The 21,187-nt window shown below is 46.7% G+C and overlaps 1 protein-coding gene across 1 annotated transcript in view; it reads left to right on the forward strand.

The window, feature by feature from the left end:
* Adck1 (aarF domain containing kinase 1) overlaps positions 1 to 21,187 on the forward strand; it is a 76,111-nt gene that overhangs the window by 39,735 nt on the left and 15,189 nt on the right. Inside the window, exons 3-5 of the mRNA XM_028782997.1 lie at positions 239 to 397; positions 10,320 to 10,478; positions 15,946 to 16,062. Of these exons, the coding sequence (XP_028638830.1) occupies positions 239 to 397; positions 10,320 to 10,478; positions 15,946 to 16,062 (435 nt within the window). The remainder of the gene's footprint in view (positions 1 to 238; positions 398 to 10,319; positions 10,479 to 15,945; positions 16,063 to 21,187) is intronic.

Raw genomic sequence — 21,187 nt, forward strand, 5'->3', positions numbered from 1 at the left:
TCCTGTCCTGTCCTGTCCTGTCCTGTCCTGTCCTGTCCTGTCCTGTCCTGCCCATGATTCTGGTGTGAATTTTGATTATAGCAAAAGGGCCATCTGGGAACCACACAACTCACTGATAAGGCAGTAAATCTGCTGAGGGACACTGAACAGCTCTGGCTCATCTTCTCTCTGGCTCACCCTCTCACCAAATTAGGCTATGCTTCCTTCAGTTTGTCTGTTTTCTTTCTACTCTTGACAGATCCATGATTTGTTCCTGAGCTTCGATGACACTCCTCTCGGGGCAGCCTCCCTGGCCCAGGTCCACAAGGCAGTGTTGCATGATGGTCGGACAGTGGCAGTTAAGGTCCAGCACCCGAAGGTTCAGGCTCAAAGCTCCAAAGACATTCTCCTGATGGAGGTGGGTACTCCCCGCTTTCTCTTGCCTGCTTCTCAGTCTTGTTTTTCCTCAGGAGCCAGACAGCTTCCCAGATAGTTACTCAGGCTAGTGGGTGGACTGTGGCCTCTGAGGAGCAGAGTGGGAGAGGAGAGCTGAGACACGACCAAGGCTGTGTCATAAGAGCTTGGAATCACAGCCGGGCAGGGTTGGTCAGTTCTTGATTCACCCTGGAAATGCTCTGGGATGCGTCTCAGAACATGATGCACAAGCTGATGGGGCCAAGCTGATGGCGACCTGAGTCACAGGGAGCCCTCCATGGAGATGCAGTAGAAATGAGAAGAGCCAAAGGTGATCTCCTCAGGGGTAGACAGAGTTGTATCATAATGTTAGATTATAGCAAGAAAGGACATATATGCCACGGCCCAGAAAAATGGTGTGCAGATCACACAGAAATATTCATGCAGATGACTCATTTGCTTATCTGACATTTGTTTTGAATGAACAAATATAGATGCTTGGAAATGGCCCTCTAAGGAAATCCCTAGAGGGTCTTGTGTGCTCCTGGAATCTTCTACATGTGTGTCTAGACCAAGGTGTGTGTGTTGGGAGGCTGAGTGTGTGCTCCTACTATTGGAGAAGAAGCCAGGACTCCTACATGGAGGTCAACAGTCTGTCACTTCTGCATGTCCCTTTCCTTCCTAGACTCTCTTCCTTTTCTTCTTAATTTAGACTCAACCTTGAGCTCATTTGAAACCAAACATGTGTACTGAGGTCTGAAAAAGTGAGCTTTGTCCCCACCCTTCCCATGGAGACAGGCATGTAAACAAAGAATCCTCAAGTAGGAACCTGAGCTCTCAACATAGAAAGGCACTGTGCCTGCATGTGTGGAGTTGACAAGGGGACTTCTCTGGTGGGTTAGTGCTCTTGTGCTCTTGAAGGACTTATGAGACTGCTGGGCAGGATAAAGATAGCTTAGCATGGGGGCGAGCTATCCAAGGCCAGGAGTAGACAGAGCTTGGAGAATGCTCATGAGCTCAGGTAGTGGGAGTGATTGGGAGTAAGACTGGGAAGATAGGCAGAACAAGAGAGAGAGCCCTTATCCCAGGCTCGGGTGTGGAGCAGTAGCCACAGTCAACAGTGACATACTTGTTTGACTGACAACATTTGCGTTTCTCAGTAGTCAGTGGGGAACCATTTAAGAATTCTAATCAGGAGACTGTCATGATCAGATATGTGCTGGAAATCAAAGTGGGCTGGCAGTCTGGAGAATATACTGGGGAAGCACAAAGTCTGCATAGCCAGGAGACTAATCAAGAGCTGCTGTGTTGGTGTGAGAAGGATAAAATAGGAAGCAAGAAAGAATCAAGGGGGTACTGGAGAGAGCTGTGTTCCAGTGGGGGAGTCTTCCAGGTCTTGTGACCAGTTCTTCATTGGGAGGGGCCAAGGAGGAGACGAAAATGTATCTTTGATTTCTGGTGTAGTGATTACTATTGGCTGTCTTCGCCTATGTATATCAGCTAGAGTCTGGTTGGGGAAAAAAGACATTGCTCTGGGTTAGAAAAGTATCGAGTATAGGAGGTTCCAGAAGCATAATGGAATGGGAGTATTGTTGCAGCCATTTTGGTAAATAGAGTTTCCCAGAATTACTTAGCATTGTCAAGTGGAAGGTCAAACCAGGAAGGCACAGAAAAGGGTATTTTGAGTTGAGGGTGGACGTGTCTTAGAGGTGCTAGGAAGAACAACTGTGAAGGTTTGAGGGGTGAAGGAGAATTGAGATTCAAGAAAGTGGAGGCTCAGTGTAAAATCCTCTTGTCCAGTGTTCAAGCATGGGAGGCTGGGGAGCATAGGCCTCAGTGCTCCTGAGACACGAGTAGGCCTTAGCTGATGGGGAAGGGATGCTGGAGTCTCAACAGAGAGACATAACTGAGAAGTCCAGGCAGAGATTCAAGAGACTGGGTATCAAGACCACAAAAAGACATCGGCCTTTGATGAGTCTTTGCTTTGAATGTAGAAGGCAATAAGGCTGAGCATACATGAGTGTGTGGGACCCTGGAGAGGGGAGGGAAGGTGGGCAGCAGAGTGTGTACCAGCCTGATAGCCTCTATTTTTTCTCTGCTGTAGGAGGCCAGACCATCTGCCAAGAATGAGAGGGTAGGAGGTGGCATTGGAGGCTCGAGGGGGTGAATGTTTGGAATAGCTTCTGCGTGTCTTTCAGAGCTAATGGGCTAAGGGACCAGGTCTGCTGAGTGGCCTTGGTCATGTGTTGCAGACCTGAGGTTTTAGAGATTCTCTTGATAGCTGAAGGCATGGTCATAGCTGGGACAGAACAGGAGCCAGGGTGGATGCATGGTTTTCTGGTGGCTCTAGTGATGGGCAAGAGCCTACCTTTGTCCAACAATGTATCATAACTTCCATGGGCTAGGAGGACAGCTGTCACTTTGCTCTGTTCAGATCCTCAACTGGATCTTTAAGAAATGATGGCTGTAAAGCCAGTGGCGATAACAGTAATAAAGGTTTGGTATCTTCCTTCCTGAGGTAAGCATCGGATGCTTTTGTTGGGAAATATGTCTGGCAGGTCCTCTGCAGAGCGTTCTGTATACTTTTGGCAGTGGCTAGGGGAGTTTGGGTTAGGAGCACTGGCAGAGTACAGATCCAGGAGGGCAGCCGTAGAAGGTCTGATCCTGCTGCCCACCCAGCCATCAGTGGGACCAGCAGGTCTGGTCCTAGGTGGGAAAGTCTTGTCATGGTTACCTTTGTCCACTGGAAAACCAAGATCTAAATTGGAAAGCTTATGCTGTTTTACACTTGAAATGAGGCTTTTTTCTTTCCCAAGTCCAGATCTAAGTGATATCTTTATTTTAGGGATGACAGAAAGGTGCTCTTACCTGTGTGGCAGGAGAATGATTTACTCCTAGGGGACACTAACGCTACCTTAGGTTGAGGAGCCTGTGTCTGGCGTATCTGCATAGACTGCTGGGCTTCCTTCCATGCCAGTTCCAGTTATCATATGCCTCCAGGCTTGCATCTCACCACAGGAAGGTCAATCTGATTAAAATAATTCCTACTAAATAGAGAGGGACTGAGTGGCTTAGCCTCTGGATATTTGCTTTGTTAGGAAGGCACTCTTATAAATCTGAACGTCTATCTCATATGAGGATGGAGGACAGGAAGAGTTGAAGGCTATTGGCTGTCCCCGCTGGGATGCAATTATTAGAGTATCCATAGAGAAATGATGCAGATGGGATACTCCCATTCTCTCAGGTGTGGAAGCACCTGTACCAGTTGTCCCAAGGTTGACTGGTCTGCTACTTCATCGTTGTTTTAAGGACCCATCTTTAGTTGGCCAGTGGCTTCCTCAGCTTCCTGGTTTGTCCTAACATAGTATCCCTTGTGGACCCCAAACAGCTGCATGGCTGGTATCCAGATGCCAAAGAAGACTTGCTGTCTCTCAAATATTCTTTTCAAAAAAAGAAAGAAAGAAGGAAGGAAGGAAGGAAGGAAGGAAGGAAGGAAGGAAGGAAGGAAGGAGAAAGAAAGAGAGAGAGAGAGAGAGAAAGAAAGAAAGAAAGAAAGAAAGAAAGAAAGAAAGAAAGAAAGAAAGAAAGAGAAAGAAAGAAAGAAAGAGAGAAAGAGAAAGAAAGAAAAGGTTCCCTGGGGGCTTTCTCATTTGTAGTCACTTGAGGTAATGATACCATGGCTGTTCTGGTATTAACTGTCCTGGCAAGAGACATGAGATCACCTTGAATGTGAAGCCCTGACTTCCCTGATGGACAGGAGGATGCACCAGTATCAGCTGAGCCAGAAAGGTGGGGGAGTGGCTCCTGGGTTGGAATCCAGGAACACATGCCACCTAAGTTTTGGTGTTTTCTGCAAACCAGACCCTTGGGGATGGGGCCTGTCTCTGGGACAGAGTGTAGAGAGATGCCGGAGAAAGGGAAGTCACTCAGAGCACAACATCTGACAGTCCTGGTGACACCGGTGACATTGTCCAGGAGAGAGAGGTACAGCCAGGATGCTGTCCCGCTTTGTCATTATCATCCGATCCTGTCCCATGAGCAGTTGAGGTAACTCCATTTCTAGATGCACAGCTAGTGACTCTTATTGATTTGTGTGGCTGCTCGGAGCCAGACTAATTGGGCCCCGAGATTGGAACGGTGATTCAGCAGGAAGGGCTGAGGGGACAGGCACCATCTTTCTACCTGCTGGACAGTGCTTCAGTTCCTTCCTACTCAAGGTGGTGGGAGTTCAGCAGGCCATATTTCCTGCCATGGTCACTGATGGAACAGAGTGGCACTTGAGCTATAAACTGGTGACAAGTCCTTTGTCCCCAGTTCCACAGTACCACCCTATGTTACCATTCTTCTCCACCCCCCCCTCCCATCTCCATCTGCCATTGTCTGTAGAGCTTCTGCAGCTGGTGAAGTACAGCCCTTACTCTGTCACCCACTAAGGGTCTAAGTTGTGATCCATGCCACACCATGCTCGTGCCTCAGTCCCCAAGTGGTCTGATGCATTGAGTCAGAGCTATTTGTTCGCTTGATGTCACTTGTCCTTTCCCAGGGGATGGATGACTGGTGACAGTCCTGTTGTTAACTTTTTGGATAGCATGTTCACAATGTCTGTCATCCTGTTTCTTTCCTAAATGTGCTGATTGAGCAGTGGGTGGCTAGGTAATTCCTGTTATCAGCACAGAATCTAACAGCTGATTTTAGTTAAAAGAAACAGATACATAAATATGCAGGGACGCAAGCCATCCCATGGGAAATTGTGTTTATTCTGTACTTTTGTGTTCTAAAAGGCATGAGCTTTCTAACTTGAGGAAGATAAACTCTTCAAGTGGCAGGCTGTTTAAGTACTCTGAGCAGAGTGTCCGTCCTCATCAGCACCTGTCTTTCCCATCTTGGATCAGTGTGAGCCACCTCCCCCCACCCCCAATGCTTATTTCCATGGAGCATTGTTTCTTTTGTAGCATTTGGTAACAGTAGCCTCAACTCACTGTGTTTTGCTCTTTACCAAAGCTTCCTATTATATCAGCTCACACTGTATTGTATGAAGGTGGGCTAGAAAGGACTGAGAACAACCTGGGACCAGATTCTGGTAGTTATGAACTGTTTTAGGGTTCACAGGGGTCCCAGAAGCACTTTCCTTCTTTGTGAAGCGGGCAGGATGGGTAAACAAGAGTGGGTCTGCAGAATTCCTGTAGCATATAGCTGGCGCAGGGTGGGCCTTAAGTGACAGGGCCTTTCATTTCATTCCTTTGGGAATTATAAATACTTGTTCCTGTGGTCAGGCCTGGTGGTGCATGGTTTTAATTCTAGCTTACGAGAGGCAGAGGCAGGAGGATCTCTGAGTTTGAGGCCAGCCTGGACTATATAGCTAGCTCTAGTATCTCCAACTACATAGAGAGACTCTATCTAAAAAACGAAACACAACAAGCAAACAAACAAAAATCCCAAAACCAACTCTCCCAAACCCAATAAATAAGTAACAACCAATAAAAATAACTGCCACTGGTTTTCAAACTTCCACATGATCTCGTTTTTGATTCTTTTTGTCTGTTTTATGATTGACTTTCCTCTACTGTGAGGCAGGTACTATATAGGGCAATAATTTCATTACCTGTATTTTTCTTTTCTTTTTTGATATAGCATCTCAGTTTGTAACCCAGGTTGTTTGTAAACTCACAGCAATGCTTCTCCCTTAGCTCCCCTTCATGCTGGCATCACAGGCATGGGCCACAGTGTCTTGCTCTATTCTTATTACTTTATCTTGAGGGAGACATTACTGACTGTACCTTGATTGATCAGGCTCCAGATTTGAAAGCAAGTTCTCAGCTACTCTCTGTTCTCAGGAACTCAGAGGTAACCCTAACCCCAGTCAAATCCCCAAGCCCAAACCTAGCTCATTCCCATCACTCAGCCGTGCATGTAATTGTCTCTAAGATGCCGAGTACTTTGAAATATTCATGTGTTCATTTGCTGATTCACTTCTTCATTCATGTGAGTGTCCAATAAACATCTGCGAGTGTTGAGGAAGTGCTGGCTGCTGGTGAAAACGCTGGCTGCTGGGAGGGTTTTATGGAGGAAGTGCATTTGGGGGAAAAAAATTAAAAAGGCAAACAGAAGATAACACCTGTTTTATTTTCGTTAGTAGCATCTGTTGTCAAAAAGAAACCGAAATGAATGTAGTTAGGCTAGGCACTTGGATGCATGAGCAGTGAGCAGGGAAGGTGAAGGAGGGAAAGCGAGACTTGCCCTGAGCTGGACCCCTGCAACTCATGACCCTTCCCTTCCTCCTCTTCACCTACTGGACCTCAGAGGTTGATCAACCCCTGAGCTAGGGGTAAAACCATGCAATTCCTGGGCTTCATAACTGTTAATGAAATTGGAAGTTTACCACCTGACATAGGGGGAGGGTGACCTGCTGTAATATCGAGACTTCTGGCTTCCCTTCAAACTGGTCTCTCATTTAAAAAAAAAGTATGTGTATGGTGTGTGTGTGTGTGTGTGTGTGTGTGTGTGTGAGAGAGAGAGAGAGAGAGAGAGAGAGAGAGAGAGAGAGAGAGAGAGAATGAGAGAGAATGAGAGAGAGAGAATGAGAGAGAATGTGTTCTACTATGGATTTTGGGGATTGAAATCAAGTCATCAGGATGTTCAGTGAGTGCTTTTGCCCACTGAGGCCTCTGGCTGGTCTGCAAACCTCTCATCTGAAGAGTAGATGCTCCCTTTTTCCAGCTTGATTTTTTTTTTCAGAGTTTTTAGGTATCTGTGGTTCAGCTACCCACAGCCAACCCATCCATTCAGTACAAAAAGAAAACACAATTTTGAGAGACTGCATCTGTATAATTTTTATTACAGCATATTATTATAATTACTTCTTATTTTTCTGATTTGCTATGCCTCATTTATGAATTATAAGCCTTTATGTATAGGAAAGAACAGGAAATAAAGGGCTATATCATCTGTAGTTTTGGATGCCCACAGGGTTATTGTATTTTCCCCTGGTAAGAGGGCCTGTGTAACCACTGCCGGACCCACCACCCACAGTGACTTGGAACCCAGATCTGCAAGTGCTGTGAAGGTTTGGGGTTATGGATTAATGTACTAATTAGTTATTAGCAATGAATATTAATAAAGTGTCTGCCTTTGTGATGAATGGCATAGAGTTCTAATGGTGACCAATAGCCTTAGGATTGACTAATTATATGAATGAGTAGTGATGGAAAAACCTTTAAAATTTCAGTATGTTTGGATATTAAGGATAATTAAAAATTTCATAAATAGCATGAAGTATAGAAAGCAGTGAGTAATGGCTGCTTGGTCAGCCATTTCCCCCAGCACAGACCTGTGTAGGCTCCTGTAGGACACTCTATGGAGACCCAGGTTTGGCCCAAGATGTCAGGTGCTGGTTGTCTAAGTAAGGGGACTCATGGGCTGCTTTCCTGAGCCCTCCTGAGCCTTTCTCCTGAGCCTCTAGGTGAGGCTCAGCGTATAAACCTGAGCAAAAAGCCTCAAGGTTTTTTGTTTATTTAGTTGGTTGGTTGTTTTTTTATTTTTTGTTTTTTGTTTCTGTTTTTGTTTGTTTGTTTGGTTGGTTGGTTGGGTTTTTTTTTGTTTCTGTTTTTGTTTTTGTCTGGACTTGGACCCAGAGAAAAGAATTCAGCTGCTTTCCCTGATCCCCCAGGCTGGGCTTAGGCCTGGGACAGCCATTATTATTTTTTACACACTTGCTCTGTCCCTACTTCAGTGGCAGCTGAGGGTCATCCGGGGATGCCTGATGAGATGTGGTATGCATAGGCTGTTCTGTTCAGGTGCCTGGGTCTGATGCACAGTACCCTGGCCCACTGTGTGTTTCATGAGACACAAACAGAAACACAGCAAATGAAGTCAGTTGTGGTAAGGTCACAGGTCTAGCCCGTGAGTGACTAGACAAGACTGAAAAGAAATTAGACAATGGCCCAGTGTAATTAAAATTGGTTTGGTCGAAATTAACCATGTTAACCCAGTGTGATGGTTCTCAGAATGCCACCTGGTACATCACAGAGGACATAAGGTTTCAAACAAAGCAGCACATGCCCTTTGGGTGATGGTTTTGCAATAGATTTTGAATTTTCTGTTTCTCACGTGTCTAGTACAGTGTGTATAACCAGCACCAATGGAGGTACAGAATCTGCCTGTCAGTGGGGGTTCAGAGAGTCCTTCTGGAGTTTGGAAATGGAGTGTAGAAAGTGAGTGGACACTGTCACTGAGCCCACCATGCCTGTGAGACCACAGTATGTGTTTGGCTCCTCCCACTGGGCTCTTGTCCTCTGCTTCTGATGTTCAACTCACATCATCAGAGCCACACCCAGATGCCAGGTCAGATTCTCTTCCCCCTGCCCCCATCTCATCAAGTGTCAAAATGCTGCGTTCTTCATTTAGATAGACAAGCCTTAGTCTTGTCAAGCCTGTGTGCTTCTTTATTCCATTTTTTTTTTAAATTGTGAAGTCTTACTTTATGCAGACAACAGAAAATAAGGCAGAGTGAGTATAAAAAATTCTTGGGACCAAGAGTGTTCTGGGCTCCTTTGGATTATGGAATTTTACACCTATATAATGAGGCATCTTGGGGATGGTCCCATGTCTAAAGACAGAATTCATTTAGGTCTCATATACATTTTACACTTGTAGCCTGAAGGTAAATTTTATATAATAGTTTTAGTGCTCTTGCATTTTGAATGCAGCCTGTCGTGAAGTCAGGGGTGGACATTTCCATGTATGATGTAATGTGGGCACTCAGGAAGTTTCAGGTCTTGGGACACTTCTAATGCCAGAACCTTGAGTCAGGCATGCTCAGTCTTTATCACAACTGCCTCAGTCCCAGCCTCGAGCCTTTAGCAAGTGAAGGTATCAGTGGAAGCACTTCTCTACCCTTTATAAGTAGGTCAAGAACAGTTCTGCCTAAGGATTTCGGTCAGTTCTTGAGAGCTTGCCCACCTACCATGTACAAGGCCCTGGGTTTAGTCTCTGGCACCAACAACCACCATTGCCAACAAAACAATGACAAAATATGAACAAATATGGGTGTAGTCACAGCACAGATAACAGAAGCTGCCTTGTGCAAGGCTTCCTCGCTGTACAGATTTGGAAAAAAAAATCACAGGCACTCTCAGAGCCCCGGTTCATGACATGACATGTACCTACATGTCTCCCATTATTGTGTGGATTTGGAGGAACATTAGCATTCAGCATGATGCTGGGTACCCAGCCAGGCAGTACCTAGCCAACAGTTGCCAAGGTTACTTCTGGATGCTGTTAGCTTCTTAACATCTTGGACTTGGTACAATTATAGTGACAGAGGCTAGGAGAACAGTTTCCTCTCCCGTGTGTACTTCAGGGGAGACCCAGGCACTGGGTCTTTCTATACTCTCCCTTGCTCTGATATAATGACACAGAGACCTGGTATATTTATTAAAAAGCTTCTTGCACTTTAGCTGGGCAGGGTTCTCATCTATTTTAACCCAACTATGTCGGCCTGGCCTACTTCCCAGCCGCTTACCATCTTAGTCTTGTTCTGGCTGCTCCTGCTCCATCCATCCTTCCCATGATGACTTTTCCTCACAGCCTCTTGTGGAGACTCCCTCATGGCGACCTCACTCCTCTCCTTCTTCCATCCAGGATCCCCCTCACTGGGAACAGAAGCCTCACCTATTCGCTCCTGCCCAGCTATTGGCTGATCAGCTCTTTATTAACCAACCAGAGGTGATGGAAAACAGTTTTTACACAAGAGTGAGACAGGAGATGCTTGACAATGCCAACATCTGTCAGGACTGTAATCAGATCTCTGGGTACCATAATCAGCATCTGAATACACAGTACACAAAACCATTCCCTAACAGAGTAGGAAGTGTACCTTCCTTGGTGGGTGCCATGGGCTGACTGACAGGTTGCTTGGTATATTTCAGGTGCTCGTGCTGGCTGTGAAACAACTTTTCCCAGATTTTGAATTCATGTGGCTGGTGGATGAAGCCAAGAAGAACCTGCCTCTTGAGTTGGACTTCCTAAATGAAGGGAGGAATGCTGAGAAAGTGGCCCACATGCTCAAGCACTTTGACTTCCTAAAGGTAGGAGGGCGGGGCAGTTGGGGATGAGTGTAGGGGTTGATTGGGTCCTACCCTGGCTATCCATTCTTAGAGAGTGTGACCTGGGGCATCTATTTGGCAAAGTTTCTTACTTAAGGTCAGTGATTTGTAATTGGAGACCCATATTAAAGCACTTGAAGGCAATTTCCAAAAGAATGAGCCCTAATGTGATGGTTGACCCGCCAGACAAATGAGTAGCTCTTCATTGGGTAATCGACACTGAGTACCCCATGGGCCTGTGTGTTGTGGCCTCTGCCTCAGTAGAACATAGAGTGATAATGGTGACGGTGACAGCTAACACTTCTATACTCTGATCCTGCCCCAAAGATGCATGTTACATTTGCTCCTGTAATACGTAGTTCTGTTACAACAGTGTTGCTAGCCATCACTACAGTATGCAGAACTATATATACAACAGAAGCCTCAGGCTTCCCCAGAGAAGCAGGCCTGGGACACAACACTCCATAACCTCCTCAGTGACACAGAAAAAGAAGTATAAGGCTTTAGGCCCTCAAATGTGTGTTCACTTGCACGGACCAATTTTCTTCTTCCTTATCCTGTATTTATTGTTGTCTTGATCTCTTGGTGTGTTGTGGGAGACTGGTTGGCGCTGCTCTAGAAATTTCCCACGTAATGGGAGCAAGCAGATACATTGTTTCCTGTCTTACAAAGTGTTTTGCACACCCTAGACCTTTATCTTTATTTCAGTGACTTCCTGTGAGGAAATGCTTAATCCACCCAGGGCAGGGAGCTCAAAAGGCCCCCAAAAAGTGCTGATTACAGAGAGGACACAGTGTGTAGCATTTCAGTGTCAGGCACTGTAACTCTGATGGAGTTTTGACATATTCTGATGGTGACCCCTTCCAACCCATTCCCATACACAGCTGTGTCTTGGGTAGAGGTCTAGTTTTATCCCAGGCTCTCTGACTCTGTGTCTGCTGTTCACCTCAGAGTTTCTGCCACCTTTAACCTGGCAGAGGTGCCCCTTAGTGCCAGAGTGCCGAGCCAGACAAACCCAACAATCTCCTCCACTGTTGCCATGGAAACAGCAGAATCATCCTCTGGCTGGAGCCAACTAGCAACTCCCAGACCAAGACATGTAATAATAATAATAACACAACACAGATTTTTGAAACAAGGATGCCAAATTGCTAAATAATTAACATACTGATCTGACCCACTGTTGCCAGAACTCACATACCATTCCTAAGACAATGGAGGAACGAAGGCTCCTGAGTAATTAATTTTGCCTAAGCACATCATAAGCAGGAAGCAAATTCTGCACTGTGAACCCAGCTCAGCTTTTAAAACTGTAGATAGATTGCTCTTGCATTATGGCACCCCATCACAACATCTGTGCGTAATTAAGCCTCAGAAAAGAATTTGCCTCTCATGTGTGAGGCCTCTTCCAGTGCTTAAGGGGGACTTAATATCCTCGACCCTTCACAGTAAATCTTTGGGTCTCAGCCCATCTCTGAATAAAATGGAGAGGAGACTGGAAGAAGGTGAAGGAAGGGCAGCCATACTGAACAGTACAGATCTGAGCATGCATGGAACAGGGCTGTGCCAGACAATCAGGTTTGTGATTAACCTGAGGGATAGTTGGGGACAGGCAGGAAGGAAGAAGCTGTCTAAGCATAGGTTTGGAACTAGTATAGATAAGATCTCAAGTGGGGACGAGTGTGTGTCGCATCAGGCAGGGTCACTCCAGATTTTTTTTTTGTGTGTGTGAAGTCAGGAGCCTGAGGTCATATGTGAACTCTTGGAGAAGTGTCATAGCTCATTAGACTTTCAAAGATGAGCAACCTGTATGATAACATCCTACCTTTCAATGTGTTAGACACTCCTGAAAGTGTTTCACATGTATTTACCATAGTGGCCTCACAAGGGAGGTGCCGTTTTAAACCCTGTGTCATCTAGGGAAGCAGAATTCTCAAGTGATCGAGTCATTAGCCCAGTAAACCAGCAAGAGGCAAAAGCAGGGTTCGAGTGGAGACAGAGTGGCTTAATGCCTGTACATCAAACTGTGTAGTACTTGTTTGGAACATTTCTGAATCATAAAGACAACTAAGTTTGCATGACTGTGCGAGGGTATGGCATTGACTCAGCTCTGAGGTGGATTAGGATCTTCATGGATCACTGCATAGCTGTCACAGGATAGCCAGTGTTTGACCAGTAGCTCAGCATCTGGTCCTGTGTGGGGCCCCTGTTCTCTTTCTATGCCAGTGGTGAGTGAGGTGAAGCAGGTTCTTCTGTAACCATCCACATCATCTGACTAGGGGCACACTTGGCCTCAGAGAAATTATGCATGTGTCCACAGTCAATACAGCAAGTAGGAGGCCGAGCTCTGTTCTGCTTGGCCAGGCTCTGACTTCAGAAGGACTGTATCCTGGAGGGTAGGCAAGGCTCCACAGCAAGAAGAGTAGAGGTGCATGGTCAGGCCTCACCACAAGGCCCAGGCTACCCAAGCAAGGATGTGGAACTTTTTATAGCCCACTTTTTGGGGTTGGGGTGGTCTTGATGTGGGAGCAGGTGGAGCTCTCAGGTGGGCCTCTGTGGGGGCTGTCCAGAGGTGGCCCTGCTGGGGCCAGTGAGTCCCTGGTGAGATGCTTTCCAGAGTTTGCTTGCTTTATTGCCAGGTGTCAATGTTTGTGTCTTGCTTTTCCCTTGCTGGATGGAAGAAGGAGATGGGTAGTGGTGACACAAAGCCATCTGGGGACTTGAGGACAAGTCATGCATTTTGCACTTTGTGATTCTGTGGACGTTTCCATGTGATAATCCAGCCCCCTTTCCAGCCCTGAGTTGCTAAGGAAAAGGGCGTGCGATTATCAGACCGGAATGGTCACATCACAGAGAATGAAGGTATAGCAGGGAGGCCCTGGCTTATCCCTGCCCCTGCCCAGGCAGCCCAGAGAGACTTCACCTTGGACTTGCACCCCACCATTGGTGATCTCCTGGCTGTCCTCCAAATGACCCAGTAGGTCCTTCTGGGGCTCTGGTCTAATGTTTACAGAGCCCCAAGGCCTACTGCCAAGCTCAGGTTTCCAAATCAATGGATGCACTAAACCAAAGGTACTCAAGTACTGTACGTTTCCTCTGTAGACCAGGAGCAACTGTGATGACAGACATGGACTTGTTTTGAGTTGACAAGTGTATCACAATCTTACATTCAAAAGAATAGAGAGACATAGATGTCTTGATCAGCCTAGATTTCCAAATGGTGAAAATGTAGTTTAGGTTCATCCGGTTCTCAGCACAGGGGCATCACATGTGGGTCGTGCCACACTCTGAAGGGCCCCTTGAGAGGAAAGGAAACTGAGGCATAAGGTAGGAGAGTGATAGACTGTATAACTTTCTCAGAAGAACTAGAAGTATGTAGAAGTAGTACTATGGACTTGAGGGCTCTCTAGATGGGTCTTGGGGCTTGGGGAGGGGAGGACTCAGTCTCTGAAACACTTGAATTAGCTGCCCTTGGTTTTTCTCCTTAAGAGAAAATTGTCATCAAAAGTTTGGAGAAATAGCATGCCGAAAGCATCATGGCTTTGGTGGTGTCACCTGCTTAATGAGGGCACCTATGGTGCCCTCTGACCCCTTGCTGCTCCTGAGGGAATCTGTTCTATTTTGCTTTTAGGAGTTTTCAGAATCACAGAGAGTAGGAATATACTAGTTAGTATATGATTTGTTTACAAATAACCGGAGCCCAATCCAACAGGTTTTTTTGTTGTTGTTGTTTCTTTCTTTGTTTGTTTTGAGACAGTGTTTTTCAGTGTAGCCCTGGCTGTCCTGGAACTTGCTCTGTAGACCAGGCGGCTCTGAACTCACAAAGATCCTGCATCTACTTCCCTAATGCTGGAATTAAAGGATTAAAGGAGTATACCACCACTGCTAGCTAGTTTTTTTTGTTGTTGTTGTTGTTGTTGTTGTTACTGTTTTGGTTTTGTTGTTTTATTTCTGTTGGTTTTTTTTAAATGCTTATTCTCAGGTAGGGCTAGAGAGATGGCTCAGACGTTATGAACATGCACTGTTCTTCCAGAGGACCCAAGTCTGGTTCCCAGTAACCATATCAGGTGGCCTACAACTGCCTTTAACACCAGCTCCGGGGGTTACAAAACCTCCTGCCTCCTTGGGCACCTGTGTTCACGGGTACATTATCCACCAGCCCCCCATACACATCATTAAAAATAATTCACAAAATGTTTATTATTTTTGTAGAGAAGGCATGCAGCAGTTGCCTGCTGATGGTACTTGGTACTGTGACAGCATCTAGGCTGACTTCCTTTTCCTTCCTTTACCCTCTATGGCTACAAGATGGCTGTTTCTGTCCCAAGAATCACATTCATTTTCAGGGTGGGAAAGAAAGAAGGGAATAGTACCACAAGCATCCGTTTATGGAGAGAAACTAAACCTTTCCTGAATCCTCTAACAAATTGCCGCTCACATTTGATGGGCCAGAACTGCATCATGTAACCACCTGCTGTAGGGCAGGCAGGGAACAGGTTTCAGTTCCCCACATGTAGGGAAGAGAAAGATGGATAATAGACATTGGATTAAGATCCAGCATTGTCTGCCACAGGAGACTTGTAAGAATCTAGCAGAAAACAGAATTTATCCTCTGGTTCAAACTCAGTTTATTGCTTCAATAGATCCATTTCCCAGGTGCAGAAACTGTAGCAGGGTTAGGGCCAAGCAAGGGTCTGATGGAGGGAGAGGCAGAGGGAAGCAGTTCTTAGCATTGGTGTTAGCTATGTGTGCAACACTGACCACAGTGCCCAATGGAAACAACCTAAGGAAATAAAGATTTGTTCCAGCTTCAGAGGATGTCACTCATCATGGTGGTGAAGTCATTGTGAGCTTGTGGCTAAGAAGGGAATACTGGAGGCTCTTTCCATCACATGGGTCCAGGAAACAGAACTTCAGATACAGGGCTGGGCTCCTGTATCAGAGACCCGCATTGAGTGCAGCCTTCTTCCACCAGCCAGGAGCTACCTCCTGAAAGTTCCTATATATCTCAAAATATCATCACCAGCTGAGGACCAGGTTCTAAAGCATGATGAGCCCGCAGTGAAGATTTCTAGTGAAAGTTTTAATAATAGCAGCTTCCAGGTAGGAACATTTCTCTCCCAAGTACACATTTCTGTTATAGTGTGTGGCTTACAGTAAGATGGAGGAGGAGTAGGGGTGAGAGGTGAGGGCTATGGAAGGTCAGGGGTTTAGAGAATGGCAGTGGGGGGATGATGAAGTTGCTTCCATGTTCATGAAGGACTTGTGAAGGAGTTCTGCTATAAGGGCACCTGGCTGAGGCATCTGACTAGTTCTTACCCCAGCTCTCTCTGTCAGTGGTTCCACCCAAACTGCGGTATGTGCCACTGTCTGGCTCCCAGCACTTTATTAGGGGATGGTCCTGCTCACAGCCTCCTCCTCTGATGTAACTCACCCTTTCTTTCTGCAGGTCCCCCAGATTCACTGGGAGCTGTCTACCAAGAGGGTGCTCCTGATGGAATTTGTGGAGGGAGGTCAGGTGAACGACAGGGCTTACATGGAGAAGAACCGGATCGATGTGAATGAGGTGAGGTGGGGGCTGGTACTGGGACAGAGAGACAGAGGGACAGTATATGGTTGGCCTAGGCCTGGGCTCTGGGGTCCTAGAGCCCAGCCCACTGCCTTTACAAGAATTACACATCTATCAGGAAGAGTTCTTCCACATTTTCCCATCTGTTCCTGGGCCTGGAGTGGAGACAGGGTCAAGCCAGCCTCCCTGAGCATGAGGTTGCTGCTGGCTTCTTTTCTCACAGCAGCTAAGTCCATACAGATGGGTGAGCAGCATAGCGCTGCTCATCAACTCCCACCCGACATAGAGGACTACAGCCATCACCTGATCCGTTTCACAGAGCAAGGGAGAAGACAGAGTTGTGTCTTCACCTCCTGTTCCCCTGCAAAGCCAGGGAAACAGGCTTGTGGACCAGGTTCTGTCCTCAGCCTTCTGCTTCTTAGTCACCACAAGGTCCCTAGGAAAGAGGGGGTTGTCCTTTTTCCACCCACATCTATTGTTAATACAGTCCCTTCATGTACAGGGTCTGGGTGTTCAGAACCGCCATGTTGGAGTCAGACATTATCAGCTAACTCCTCAGATGGGATTATAACCACGATTAGAACCCAGGCCCTTTCTCCTCCACCTTCTTTTCTATCTCCCTCCCACAGACCCATGTGGGTCCACAGTAGAACTTGCAGCCACTTGATGGTTATTGATCAGTAACTGTCAGGAAATTGGCGGCAGAAAGGCTGAATAAGCCCGTTTGTTAGCAGCACGCTGAGAATATCCCATTGTTCCCTTTGCTTTCAGCTCCTAGGGTAGGGAGGAGGACAGTGTCTGGGTCGCTCACAGAGTCTGGCTACAGTGGGGACTGATTGGCCTCACTGGGAGGTCAGCTCTAGAGTCTCCCTACAAGGAAGCAGAGCCTCTGCTTGCTAATTGGGAGACCCAGCATCTGTGTCTTGTGTCATCACTGGCCTCTCCTTCTACTGGAGATGGACTTCCAGTCTGGGGGCCACCCCCATCCATTCATTTCTTTGGATCTACCAAGCTAAGGCTGAAATGGCATCTCATCAGAGAGGGCTCTGATTTTTCCAAGATGAGTGTAAGCACAGAAGTATGTGTTCTGATGCTGTGGCTTGCTTGTGACTGAGCCAGCTGGAGACCAGTGTACTCTGGGCAGGGTGGACTCTGAGTCTGGACCTCTTTCTCCCTGCCACTGGGAAAAGATGGAGAGACCTTAGTAAACATCTGCTTTTTCAAGAATGAAGTAAGGCAGTCCTACCTCTCTGGCCCTCAGTTCTCTTAGTGGAGGTGATGATGGACCAGCTGACCTCCAATTAGGATCCTTTGTATTTGAATATTTTATAGACCAGTGACTCTATGGCTTAGTGAATACTGACTGGCTCCAGAGCCATCTATTTCAGAAGTGTTGGGGCAGTGTAGCTATGCAGATTCCTGGGAACCAGCCCTGGGTACACATGAGAATCTGGGATGGGAAGGGCTGCAGAGTGTTCAAGTGAGTCTGCAGTAGATATCACCCCTTGAGCTATCTGTGCTCACCTGAACTTGTACATGCAGCACTACCCTCCAGTACTCACCTAGGAGCCAGCAGCCTGCTGGGGCTCCTCTATCTATATACCTGACCATGGTAGTGTATACATCCAGGGTCATATTTGCTAGTAACTTTAGGAGATGGTGACACTGGTTGCCATTGAACTCATTAAAAACAAAGGTTATGTGGGAGCCTTCTGCAGGCAGATGGGGCTTCTTCTAGCCACAGAGGACTATTGAGTGTAAGACCTTTATTGAAGGTTAACTGAATTTCAGTGAGTGTGTGTCGAAGACCCTGCCAGGGCTGAGGCCCAGCTTAATCGGCATGCAATTAGCCAAGAGAAAGGTGACTGAATTGGTAGTACAGGGTAGCAGGGACAGACGTAGGGGACCTGGTGGGCAGATATCACCTGTCTATGAAGGCTGACTGGATCCAGAGACCCTGGGGACAGATTCCACCAGTGAGGTATTTCCTTAGGGAGAGAGCCAGTTGGAAAAGAGGGCCATAATTACATGGTCTTGGATTAGGCCCTGGTCATCAGGATCCCAGATAGAGGAGGAGAACTGTGGAGTCTGTCCCTTCATTGTCCAGGGTGAAAACTTCTGTTAGAGTAGGGATGGATTTAGGACTGAGCTCAAACCCTTACAACCTTCTAACTCATCCTTCCTTTTAGGACCCTCAAAACCTATTTGCGGAGATGCCAGGTACTGAGCCTCCTTGGAGTTGAGATCGTAGTCACAGAGCAACTGTAGCTGGCTCAGAGCTCTTCAGTCTTTGCTCTGTTACCACCTCTTCCCATCTGTCCCAGGCCATTGTCCTCTTATCTCACATTGGCTGCTGTGGTTATGCCTTCTGCTCTTCTTGTCCTGAACGTTTTGCCTCTTCTTTCTCTCTGAAGTCATTTTGGAGGCATTTGCAAGGGAGTGGAGCAGATGGCTTTGTTCCCCGTGTCGCCAGAAGCCCTTACTGTGTTTACTTCTTGCAGTAGCTCCAAAGTCCATTCCTGTCATTGTAGGAACAGTGAAGGATTACAGAATCACCTTTCAGTGTATGTTTTGAGTGCCTACTATGTGTAGGCACTGCCCACTTGTGCTAGAATAGAAATGTGGACAGAACCAAGCATGGGGCTTCCAAGAGGCCTAGTGCTAGACAGGCTGGGTACCTGAGGATGCCTGGCTCTGCCATTCATTGCTCTGGTACCCTTGAGTCAAGTTCTTGAGATATGAGGCTGTGGGACATATGCCGTCACGTGAGCTTTATAAGTAATACGGCCATGTCAGAACATTTCCTAATTCATGAGGGTATTACTTATGGAGGCATCTCTTCCTCCATAGAATCCTTGAGAACCTTTCTTCCCTTCCTGTCCTCTGTCTCTGATGTGTGAATGCATAGACTTGGATGTGCTTGATTGGCATGCAATGCCGTCAATTCAGAAAAGCTGAAGTCTCTCCTTTTCCCCTGATTACCTTTGCTTCTGTCACTGCTGCATGTGGACAAAATAGGACTTCTCATTTGTGCTCAGCATCATTCCAACCTCCTGGCCCTTCCAGCTGGCTGGATCCTGAAGACACTGAAAACCCAGTTTTTGAAATCACTAGAAGGAAAACAGTTTCTCCTCCCTAACCCCCTTCAAATTAGGATGCTCATGAGTGTTAGCGGAGTTTTCAGTGTTAGGAGTTTAGTTCCTGAGGATTTGTTTGTTTTCTCACAGCAGAGGTATTGATTGGTTAGGCCAAAGGAGTTTTCTGCAGCCCAGTGCAAGCCATCATTTGTCAGCTGTTCTGCTGTGGGGTTGCTATTCTTTAGGAACACTGGTTTCCCTGTCTGCAGTTGACTACGGGTGACCTAGAGATCTTTTGACAACTGAAGCACAGCACACTTGGCACAGCCTCAATACACAATGCCACCGAAACTCCATCTCTTGGATGTCCTTGGTGCCACCAGGACAGTGTTTGTCAAAGGGCAGGGGAAATAGAGAGCAACGAATCCTTCCCCTGGCTTTTTACAATGACCCAAGCAAGGTGTAAGGGTATGGAATCTGTGTAGGGTGAGTTGTCAGCCTAGTACCAGGTGCCAACAGGAGTTCCTTCCTCTCATGTGTGTTCTTAATGGTTGATGACCCCTGGGACTCCCTTTTGCCTCCTCTGGACTTGGGGTACTTTGTAGAACATCTCCAGTAGAGATTCACAGACTTTCTTGCCTCAAAATGCTTGTGTGTGGCTCTCATGTGAAGCCTGGTAAGGCCTGATTAAAGAAGCTGCATTGATTTTCTTGTGACAAGATACTGGAGTTAGAAAAGTAACTTGAGGATGGGTTTATTTTGGCTCATGGCTTCAAAGGTTACATCAACCATGGCAGGGAAGACATGTCGATTGGAATGGTTCTATCTATAGACGGGGCCATGACACGGAAGCCATATGGCCAGAGATCAGAAAGCAGTGGTCTGAGCCAGAACCAGCGGTGGGTATCACTTTATCACCTGAAATGATCTTTCACTAGCCAGGCCCCACTTGAGAAAAACTCCATCTCCTTCCAAATGATGGCACAAGCCTGGGACTAAGTACTGAAATCGTCACCCTGTGGTGGGGTGTTTAAGGCTTAAGTCTAAACAGAAGGCTTTCCAAGTGCCACCATCAGAGCTACCTCTCAGTCTTCTGTGACCCACTGGCACCTCTCTTCCTGTCCCTACTGCCACTGTGTGAGGCTGAGGAGTTCACAGCTGGGTGTTCAGAGACATCATCTCCCAGGTTGCTCATCCAAGATCACCATGTGTCATGAATGCATTGCCTGCAGCACTGGGCAGCTGAAGACGCCTGCAGTGTCTAGATCCCAGTGTTTGTTCCTGGGGACAGGGAGAACATGATGGTGCTGTGTCCCAGGCAGCAGGCTGGTCTGTATGGAGAATCTAGCAGGCTCTGGGACAGATGCTACAACAGCAGTCTTGCTTTCCTCTCACAGACATGGGCCTTGCTTCGGAGATACCCCCACCCAGGAACATACATAGACTTTTCCTTGGGGGTAGGAATGAATTAATTCACACAATTATAGGCCAATTAAACTACTTTCAGCCAATTCAGGCCTTGAGAAAAGTCCTAAAATAACTCCTTGATTTAAATATTATTTACTCAATTAATTCTTTACTCAGCCTTTTTATGGAGTCCTGGTTTTTCCCTCTCCCCCACTGTTAGGGAAGAAAGGCATTTGTAATTAATGAAATCCCATATGAGTGGCACGTTCTTTTCACAAAGAACAATTCAGACTTCCCCGTGGCTTCTTAGTAAAGAGCGCTGTCCTGTGCCTTTGCTTAGAGGTGTGGACTGGGAGAGTCACCAAGCCAGATTTTCCTACCAACATCCTTTTCTTTAGACAGACAGCTTACTGGATGCCAATGTTCCTCAGAAGTCAACTTCTAGGGAGCTTCCCTAAAGTGGAGAGGCAGGTGGCCTGGCATTGAGCTCCTCTTCTCTGGAGTCAGGTCACTTGATGGATCAATGTCACTGACTAGTGAGCAAGTGATCAATGACTACTTCTTCCTGTCTTTCTATCTCTCCCTTCAGCTGTTTCTTGCAGAGAATGGCTAAGACTCTGGAGCAGGGCTTAACCCAT

The sequence above is a fragment of the Grammomys surdaster genome, unplaced genomic scaffold (assembly GCF_004785775.1).
Source record: "Grammomys surdaster isolate TR1022 unplaced genomic scaffold, NIH_TR_1.0 953, whole genome shotgun sequence".
Taxonomy (NCBI): domain Eukaryota; kingdom Metazoa; phylum Chordata; class Mammalia; order Rodentia; family Muridae; genus Grammomys; species Grammomys surdaster.